This window comes from Heterocephalus glaber, unplaced genomic scaffold, assembly GCF_053883595.1.
Source record: "Heterocephalus glaber isolate CG9 unplaced genomic scaffold, H.glaber_assembly_v1.0 deba00000071, whole genome shotgun sequence".
Lineage (NCBI taxonomy): Eukaryota > Metazoa > Chordata > Mammalia > Rodentia > Bathyergidae > Heterocephalus > Heterocephalus glaber.
In genome coordinates this window covers 27,183,747-27,194,462 of record NW_028258137.1, presented here as the reverse complement: position 1 = coordinate 27,194,462, position 10,716 = coordinate 27,183,747, and the positions used below count along the sequence as shown (strand labels likewise).

The following is a 10,716-nucleotide window of genomic DNA, read 5'->3' as shown; positions in this document are numbered from 1 at the left end:
GTCACTAACTACATGCCAGCCTTTTACAATTTTTTATTATTTATCTTTGTGTGTATGTGTGTGTGTGGTGGGGTGGGGTACTGGACAACCCCTGTCCTTCACGCTGAGCTATATCTGCAACCCTTTTTATTTATTGAAACAGGATTTTACTAAGCTGCCCAGGCTGGGTTCAAACTTGCAACCCTCCTGCCTCAGCCTCTGAGTCCTTGGATTACAAGAGTGCACTACGATGCTCAGGCTATTTTTATGCTGTATAGTTTGAGACAGGGTCTTGCTAAATTGCACAGGCTAAGACTCTTTTGTAGCTGAGACTACAGGTGTGCACCACTATACCAGGTGCTAGTCTCAATTTTAGCCATTTGGTTGGTGCACAGTGGTTTCTCAAGAGTGGCTTTAGATGATTTCCCTAATGAATAATGATTTTGAAATGCCATACTTTGGCTATGCATATCTAAACTCCGCTATCTTTTTTTGTGAAGTGACTGTCCAAGTCTTTTGCTCATTTTAAAATTGGCTTATCATATTGAATTGTTGGAATCATTTATATATCTAGATTCTAGTACTTATTATTTGCACGTATTGTTAATATTTTGGTCTATATATTGCCTCTTTATTCCTTTAATTGGTTTCCTTGGTTGAAAAGCCTTGTTTTAAGTTTGTGTCCTGTTCATGAAACATTTGCCTAGAATTTTGAAGACATTCTCATTTTTTTCCTAGAACTTTTATTGTTTTCCTATCCTCATTTAGGTCTGTGATTCATCTTGAACTCATTTTTGTATATAATATCAAGTAGGGAAGGTAAAAATTCATTCTTTTTATTTATCATCCAGTGGAGCACATGCCTGTTCCTCTTAGTCTTTATCTTTGAATGAGAGCAGAACGTGGAGGGGAGGAACTGGGGGCTGGCAGAAACACTCCCCTGGGCCCACACAGCGAAGCTCTGCATGACCCAGGTTATGTGTACACATGGTGAAATGGTGACCATTGCTCCTCTTCTGGTGTCATTAGTTGGTAGGAGGGGCAGGGCTGCTTAGCACTCAGTCTCTATCCCAAAGTACAGTGCAACAATGGTACCTTCACACTTCTTTCTTTAGCCCTGCCTCCTCTGCTGCTCTGTAAGCCAAGGAGGGCTGTTACACAAAGGGACAGTTGGTTCTTCCTGGGAAATTGGCTCCTTCTAGGCCTTGCTTGTACTGTTGTGGCAGGGGTTTCTTTTTCTTTCTTTTTTTCACTACATACATGCTTTTATTACCTAATTAATTAATTATTTTTTTTGAGATAGGGTCTTGCTGTGTATTACAGGCTGCCCTTGAACTCCCAACATGGTTTAAAAACTTGCAACTCCTGAGGGATTTAGCTCAGTGGTTCTGCTGCCTGCCTTGAAAGCGCAAGGATATGAGTTCAATCCCCGGTACCAAAAAAAAAAAAACCCCAAAACTTGCAACTCTTAATTATTTTCAGATTCTTCCAGAAGGTTCCGTGTGGTGCTCTTTGTTCTGCTGATCTCAATTTGTTTGGAAAGATTTTGTCTCTTAACTGAAGATAGCAACACTTAAGTGAAATCTTGGACCTGGGGTAAAGAACTTGAGCCACCTATGGGCAGTAGCCTCCCTTGTCTTTCCAGAGGTAGAGTGGACCTTTTATTTTTCTGGTTTTTTTGAGACAAGGTCTCACTATGTAGTTCAGCCTGGCCTTGAACTCACTATGTAGCCCAGGCCGGCCTTAAATTCATGGCAATCATCCTGGATCAGCCTCTGAGTGTTGGGATTATAGTTGTGCCCCCACATGCTCAGCATTGAGGAAATTATTTTCTCTCTAAAATGAGCATACATTATTTCTATCATTTAGAAAAAATATCAACAATTTTATATCACTCTGAAAAAAGAAAAATTGGTCCTTCTGTTAAGTTATAAATAAACTGGTAATTTTTATGATAAAAAGCCATAACTCTGAAGTAAAGGTTTAAAACAATTTTTGGGATGGGATGTGGCTCAGGGGTAGACTGCTTGCCTCGCATGTATAAGGCCCTAGGGTTGATCCCCAGCAGCATTTATAAAAAAAAAAGGCTCAAGCTAATGGTGTGAACTAGACTTTTCCTTCCTAATAGTTCTTTACTTAGTACACTACATCAAGCCCAGTGTCCTTCTCTACAGAGGTTCTTTTTTTCTGGTACCAGAGATTGAGCTCAGGATCTTGTGCTTGCCAGGCAGGTGCTCCACAGAGGTTTTAAAAATTACTTTTAAGTGTTTCAAAAACATCTCAAAGATATTTTTCTTTTGACCTATAAAACACCCATGCAAACACCACAATGCATTATTCTTTTAATATACTGCTGGACTTCATTTACTAAATTTTAGTAGGAGTTTATAACTATAACAGCTTTGCTTTGGTAGTGCTGAGTGAGTTGGACTTTGGTTGTTTACATGTAAGCCCAGGACAGTTTAGTCTACCAGTTCCCCATAGCTGGTCCATGTATCACCTATATGTAATCACCTAGAGGTTTTGTTTTGCTTTCCTGTGCTGGGGATTAAACCCAGGGTCTTGTGCATGCTGTAGCCCCAGCAGCTCTTTTCCCTATAGTACTGGGGATAGAACCCAGAGCTTTCATTCTGAGCTATAAGTATTCCTGGTTCTTTATTTTTTTCATTTGAGACAAAGTCTCAGTAAATCACTAAGTTGCCCTGGCTGGGCTCAAACTTGAGATCCTCCTGCCTCAGCCTCCCAGAATGCTGGGCTGGAATTACAGGTGTGTGCCATCATGCTTGGCTTATTTAAAAAAATAGAGCAGGGAGTGTAGCTCAGTTGTACAGGGCTTGCGTAGCATGCCTAGTCCTGGGTTCTATCCATAGCCCCCCCCCCCAAAAAATTTTTAAATCTTATTTCATACTGAATCAATCAGATGTCCAGAGTGAGGCAATATTTTAAATAAACAACCTAGATTTGGGAACTATTCTACCTTAAATTATGATGAAATGAAGGCAGGCAAACTAACTTTTCAGCAGATTGGAGAATATTAACATCTTAGATCCAGACTAGGAAGCTAGGAGTTTCAGCAAACAGGCTGAACTTCTGTAGAAAACATCACGGTTCATACACCACCTGAGGAATGGGACTTAGTTGCCAGTGAGCTGGTAATCTATGTGTTTAAAAATAACAAGATTGGTGGGGTGGTGAATTCCTTTTGCAGTTACTTGAGGTTTTAACAGCTAATTTTTAGCCATTTTTGCTCCAGACAGGGAAAATTTAAAGCAGTTTCTCCTAACCTAGGCAGTTAGTCCTTCTCCAGAGCAGCTGTTTTATTTTTCTTCCTAAAAGATACTTTTCCAAAGACATCAGTGAAGTAGTCCATTCTCTTACTGTTTCACCACCTTGGTATATACCCACCAGCAACAGGAACCCAGAAGAGCAGAGTCTGGAGCAACTCCCTGCCAGCCGCAGTGTCCCTCAGGAGTGAGAGGACCTGCTGTGCCTTCTCTGCCTTCTCAGCAACCACCAGAATACTGAATGGCTCTGGGCCTGACCCTGTTCACTGCTTTCTGCCCCGGCTCGGCCCTATCTTGAATAGCCCTGGGCAATAAATAGATGGGGACAGAATAGACATAGGCAGGGTGGATGCCACACAGGTACCACTGTTAGATGCCTGGTGACAGAACATATGGTCTTACAAGAGAGCTCAGACTGGGAATCTACTGTCTGCACATTGCATACATGTCACTTTAAAAAACTAGAATTAAGCGGTTCTGCCACCTGCCTCGCAAGTGCAAGGACCTGAGTTCAATTCCCAGTACCAAAACAAAAAACCAAACTAGAATCAGTTGCCAACTATATTATTTTTAATTTTATATCAGTTTATTAATTGATTAATTGTACTGAGATTGAACCAAGACCTTTGCACTGAGCTAGGTCACCAGCCCTTCAAAAAATTTTTTTTTCTCTTTTATCTTGACACAGTCTTGCCAAGTTGCTTAGGCTGGGCTCAAATTTGTGATCTTCCTATCTTAGCGTCCCAGAATGCTGAGATTATAGATGTGCATCACCACATCCAGCCAAAATCAGATCAGCTTTGTAGACTTTAGCTAACACCAAACAATTCTGTAGTGTTATGCAGCACAGGTGAAAACAGATCGATACTCATACTCACGGAGGAGCTATGCACTCTAGCAGGAATGCATACTAAAACAGCTTCCCAGCTGCCTTCTCCTGGTGGCCTCAGTTTAATCACCAAGACCACCAAGGGAAAGCAGGACTCCTTTCAAGAACCTCAAAGCCATTAAGCAAGCGGTAGGCAGTGAGAATAATTTGTAGGCCAACATTGAGCAGGAGGTGAGAGAAGTACCCTAATTTCTCTGTTTTAATATGTTTTATTAGTGCATATTAATTTTATAAAATATTGGCTTTCATTGTAGTTATTTATTTTTATAGTTTTGCTAACTTTTAAGCATCAATAGAGCTTCCATAAAAATCAGTATTTCTAATTTTTCTTTTAAAATTGAAGACCTGAAAACTTGGGCTTTCATGCTCACACCTCTCTACTATTCCTCTATGCTGAGGATGAGCACTGATCACTGATGATCAGCCACATACAGTTCCTATCATTTATTCAATTACTTGTCTCCTCTAGACACCCGAAGCGGCCACCTCTGCTCTATCCCTTCTACTCCTTGCCTATATCCATGGCATCCTTTGTGGGACTCTACTTGTCTCCCAAGGTCTGAGGGATGACATGTGCATTCTCAACATCTTTGGACTGGACAAGATGAATGGCAGGATGAAGAAAAAGATATATTTTCCATCAGCATTTGGAACAGCCAACGATTTTTTGGCTTATGGTCAGCGGGACACGACTCCAGGCTCCTGGAATATATGCTCACTCTTACCTTTCCTCACACTTAAAAAAAAAAAAAAAAAGCAGGTAGTGGTTGGGTCTACAATCATTTTATTGTAACAGAGAAACCAGGCTGCAGTAAGTCTACATGATTAGAGCAGATGGTGGTTATCTTTTCAAAGGGTGAAGTATATCTTCTTTCCTGATGCTACCCCACACCGTCCAGCTGCGAATGAGATGAGTGGCTGACAGCCACACTGAGGAAGAGAGCGGTCCAGCCGGCAGAGGCAACATCCCAACGGGAGACAATTACACAACTACTGAAGCAGGTGCTGAAGTAAAGTGCAATCACCTACTCCCCACTATTCTGTGCTAAGAAAGGAGAGGGAATGGCATGAGCAGAGTATTATGTTCTTCATTCTTAGATAAATCCTGATAGGATAAGGTTGATGGTCACTCAAGCAGTAGAATGGGGTGAAATCTGGCTAGATATAACAGATCTTCGTGCCTAAATGACAAAAAGGAGAGCCTGTTCTCTCCTTTTCTTAAATAAGACAGGAGACAGCATCTATTATTTTCCTTGGTGTAGTGAGAATACACTCACTGGTTTTTGTAAAGCATAACTTTGCAATTTGGTCTGTTGATAAGATTGCTCCACCATGGAGGACAAATGTGAGTTAATGGCTGTTAATGGCAGACTAGGTCTTCTCTCACAGCCTCTATTATGAGCTATGTCTCATGCTGGGTCCACAGACCAACCTCTTAAACCACATGATGCTTCAGTTAAAGCTTCTGAAATACTGCAATGTCCTGAATGACAGATTTTTTTTGGCGTTGTGACTTTCTTGCATGTGTAAACTGTTTTAGAAAAGTTAGAGATAAAAGAACAGGGGAGTTTGGTTTACAGCCACAAAGTTCCAGACCAGCCACAATGCCTCTGCCCTAGTTCACTACGTGTTCTTTTCTGAGAAACACATTCAATTGTTGAGTGTTATGCACTGTGGTTGAAAGAAATGATCCACTCACCACCATCCACCCTCCCTCATCCTGTATGTGAATCTCACAACAGCAGAGGCTGAACACAGAAAGGTTGTCTCTGTTCCTTGCATCTGGAGATTACTTCGTGACCTGATGAATGGCATGGGCAAGATAGCCCACATTGCCAGAGGTGACCCCAGCCACAGAGATGCGGCCGTCCTTTGTCATGTAGATCGAGAACTCCTTGGTCAGCCGCTCTACCTTCAGGGAGAAAAGGGCTTGGTTACTTCTTCTAGTTGGGGAATTTTCCCAGCTCTGGCATGGCATAATAGCCAACTTGTTATGATAAAAATAACAGGGGCTCTATTTCCTCACTTAAGCTCTCTTCTTAGGATTTTGGTAAGTAAAAGAAGAATAAAAAACTATTTTAAAGTAGGATGATGAATTTTGAGGTGTGAACAGGTGGAAAAAAAATCTCAGACATAGCACAGAACCAGCAGTGGTCACAAACACAATCAAAACAAGCTGTGTGGGCTGGGGATGTAGCTCAGTGGTAGGGCAACTGCCTAGCATGTGCAAGGCCCTGGTTCCAATTTCTAGTACTGAAACCCCTTTTCCCCAGTGGTGCTGCACCTGCCTGGCAAGTGCAAGGTCCTTAGTTCAATCCCTGGTACCACACACATGCACACACACAAAAATCCCCCCCAAAACCCCCTCAAGGTATGTATTCAGAAGTTTGCAACCTCATGAGAGGGATACAGATAGACAAACAACTAATAAACAAAACAAGCCAGGCACAGTGTCATGGACCTGTGGTTCCCAAGTACTCAGGAGACTGAGGAGGGAGGATTACTTGAGCCCAGGAGTTGAAGACCAGCCTGGGTAACATAGCTGAGGCCCTATCTCAAAACGACAACAATAACCCAAAACCATATGAATGCTACCTATTACCTTTACTAAAAGGGCTCCAAAATAACTTTTTAGGGCAACTCTGAATAGGTATGAACCTATGAGGAATTCTAGTTTGCAAGGACCAATCAACGGGCAGCTGCAGAAAAATATCCACTTACCTGCTCAGGCTTTAGGCCTGTGAAACAAAACATTCCAATCTGGTCAGTGATGTGCTGCCAGCTGTGGGAGGAGCCTTCCTTCTTGAGGTTGGAGACCAGCTGGGTGCGCATGCTAATGATGCGGTCGGCCATGCCTTTCACTTCTTGCAACCTGTAAGGAAACCCAGAGAGGCAGCTCATTTTGGCCAAGAACCACTAGGTAAACTGGAGTTCACAGAATTTTAATCTAGTGTGTTTCAATTCCTAAGTCTTTGACTAAGCCACAATGCTCCACTGGACAGGGAAAAAAAGTTATTTTAGCTGGGGATTTGGCTCAGTGGTGCTGCTGCCTGCCTCATAAACGCAAGGTCCTTTTTTTGATCCCCAGTACAAAAAAAAAAAAATCCAGAGCACCAGGACCACTTCAATAAATACATTGCAATAAATGAGTCTACATTTTAAAAAAAAGTTATTTTACAGCATTCTGTTTCATAAGACTATTTTAATCAAACAACTAAAATACTTAACATACTTGAATATTAAGAAAAGTAAAGTCATCACTAGAAAACTTGAGGCTAAAGCAGAAACTATAGGTTTAACAGTAAAATATGACCCTATTCTTTATCATGGATGAATAAACATTGCTGCCTTCACAATAAGACAAAGCACGGTAAACCTACAGTGAACCAAATTCATGTGCTACATGCTGAGGACTGAGTCACAATCCTTGCCTTTAAAAACTTATAATGAGGGCTACAAGCCAAACCTCTAAACAATCTATGGAAGAAGGCAGCATAACATAAAGCTAACAGAACAGTGCTATGCTACAGAGGCCAGAGAAGAGAGGGCTGGCTCTGTCTAGGGACTAGGAAAGGCAGCTCACTTGATTTTGAACACAATTTTCCCCTTAGAACTGCTGCTTACATTCCATTCCCATGGGTCTACAGGAAATTCTTGTTGGTCCACCAACTGGACCACTGTAATGGCATTTATAACTTATCTCTCTGTTGTGTGTTCAGCTTCCTAAATCATCCCTCAGTGATGATGTCATGCACAGCCAAAACAGGTTTAAAATTGTAAATTAAAGGCCAAATAAGGATCTTGCTTATATTTTTATTTGGCCCAGTAAAACATTTTAAAATTGGGTACTTGCATGTAAAATTTTGGATTTATAGTTTCAATTGAAAAATGAGAAGCCACTCCATAGTTAAAGCTCTTATCAGATTGCTGAAGGACCTGAGGATTCGTTTTCCTGGTTTTGAGACCCTCACACCCTGGATCCTTGACCTACTTGGGCACTATGCTGTGATGAATAACCCCACCAGACAACCTTTGGCCCTAAATGTGGCATACAGGCATTGCTTGCAGATTCTGGCTGCAGGTCTGTTCCTGCCAGGTTCAGTGGGTATCACTGACCCCTGTGAGAGTGGCAACTTCAGAGTACACACAGTCATGACCTTGGAGCAGCAGGACATGGTGTGTTACACAGCTCAGACTCTGGTTCAAATCCTCTCACATGGTGACTTTAGGAAGATCCTTGGACAGGAGGGTGATGCCAGCAATCTTGCTTCTGAAATATCTACCTGGGATGGAGTGATAGTGACACCTTAAGAAAAGGTTTATGAGAAGCCACCTGAGAAGAAGGAAGGGGAGGAAGAGGAGGAGAATACAGAAGAACCACCCCAGGGAGAGGAGGAAAAGAGCATGGAGACCTTCCCTTCACTTCCTTTCCTCCTCAAGGGAAAGACTGGAGCCTCAGCTGGCTCCCACTGGGCTTTATGTGGTGGGATCTGTGGGGTAGGAGAGAAAGCAAGAAGGACAAATTCTACAGAGAGACATGTCATTCTACTGGGCTCTGATACTGGCTTAGCCAGAGGTCTCCCACTTATGACTTACACGACCCATCTAAAATGAAGCAGGATACTGACATTTCTTCCTAATACTCTAGAATCCCCAATACCTGCAACCCCTCTAACCAGTACTTTCTTGTTGAAATGTGAACTGTTTTAAGTGTCTGGAGATTTTTTTCTAAGAAAAATGATTAAAGTACTTCCTAGTAAAAAAAAAAAAAAAAAAAGAAAAAAAGAAAAAGAAAAATAAGAAGCTGGCAGTAGTGTGTTACCAGTGATTACTGACTGGAGCTGAGAAGCCCCTGGCATCTGATTTTAAATTTCCTGCAGCCACATCTATCCAGCTCCATTCACTTTGAGGCATGGCCCTTAAAGGCACTGCACGAAAAGATCTGTGTATCCTAGATGTGGTGCAACCTTAGCAAAACCCCTCCAACCTCTTTGCTGCTCAGAGCACCCAGTCCTGACTTCTCATGTATATCAGTAAAGGTGTTTCCCACCAGCTCCACCTTCTCAGCTTCACTGCCTTCTATGCTCCTCCTCACTCAGCATTTCTGCCACAGAACTGACGTGGGAGAACTGACGTGGGGATTTCTGTGTACACATTGCACAAGGCACATCCCTGCCTGTACATTTCACAAGCAGATTTCTTTGCCCAGTTTCCCATCATTTCTTTTAGGAAAAGGGCTAGGGATTTAGCTTAGTGGTTCCACCACCTACCCCGAAAGCACAAGGTCCCAAGTTCGATTCCCGGTACCCAAAACAACAACAACAGTCTTTTAGGAAAAAAGCCTTCTCCTCTTTTATTTTTATTTACTTTTTTGGTACCGGAGATTGAACTCAGGACCTTGTGCTTTTGGGGTAGGCAGTGGAACCACTGAGCTAAATCCCCAGGCCGGCTCTCCTTTTTTTAAGGCACAGCTCAGACTGCAGTTCTCATTACATCGTCCCTAACTCCCCACTGGAATCAACTCTTCTTTAGCTGGTATTTATTCTATTCTGTCTTCTTTTTTTTTGGTACCGGGGATCGAACTCGGGTCCTTGTGCTTGCATGGCAGGCAGCGAAACCACTCAGCTAAATCCTCGGCCCTTCTGTCTTCTAAAAGTGTTCTTGTATGCATCTTTCTCACTGTGTTCTAGACTCCCTGAGGGTACCAACCATGTCTTAGTCATCTAGTACAGCACTGTTGTCCAGTATAAATTCCCAAATGTGTACTGAAACATGAACACTAAAAAAAAAAAACCCAAAAACTTTTTTTTTTTGGTACAAGGTATTGAACTCGGGACCTTGCGGTAGCGAGGCAGGAGCTGGAACCACTGAGCTGAATCCCTGACCCCCAAAAACTTTTTAACGATCATGGAATATGGGAATAGAATAGAAAAAAATCACTACAATATTACAATAAACAAAGTTTAGTATAATTCTAAAATCAAAGCTAAGCTGGGCATTGGGGTGCACACCTATGATCCCAGCACCTTGAAGGCTGAGGCAGGAGGATCCTGAGTTCAAGACTACATTGGGTTAAGTTCAGGTCCAGTGTGGACTACCTGTCAAGACCCTGTTTTACAAAAACAAACCAGTAGCTGGGCATGGTGGCACATGCCTGTAATCCCAACACTCGGGAGGCCGAGGCAGGAGGATCATTGCAAGTTTGAGGCCAACCTGGGCTACACAGGGAGACCCTGTCTCAAAAAAACCAAAATAAAACAAAATAAGTCTCCCCCCACAAAGTCCCAAAACCAACCCTACACATACATATATAATAGTGTTTTATACAATATATTATAACTATGGATAATAATAAACAAGGAAAAAAAGCTGAGTTACAGTGGGTTAATATTTTTCTCCCAAACTTGCTTTTTTTTTTCCTTTTCTTTGATACTGGGAAATGAACTAGTGAACTATATTCCCAGCCTTTCTTTCCTTTTTTTTTGAGACAGGGTTTCCTTCAGTTGCCCAGGCTGGCCTTGAACTTGTGATTCTTTTGCCTTAGCCTCCCAAGGAGATGGGATT

General features: G+C 42.1%; 1 protein-coding gene across 1 annotated transcript in view; it reads right to left on the bottom strand.

Moving 5' to 3' along the window:
- Positions 1-4,919: 4,919 nt before the first annotated feature.
- Got2 (glutamic-oxaloacetic transaminase 2) overlaps positions 4,920-10,716 on the bottom strand; it is a 28,265-nt gene continuing 22,468 nt past the window's right edge. The window contains exons 9-10 of the mRNA XM_004843120.4: positions 6,874-7,024; positions 4,920-6,064 (exon numbers count right to left, since the gene is read on the bottom strand). Of these exons, the coding sequence (XP_004843177.1) occupies positions 5,942-6,064; positions 6,874-7,024 (274 nt within the window). The 3' untranslated portion in view covers positions 4,920-5,941. The remainder of the gene's footprint in view (positions 6,065-6,873; positions 7,025-10,716) is intronic.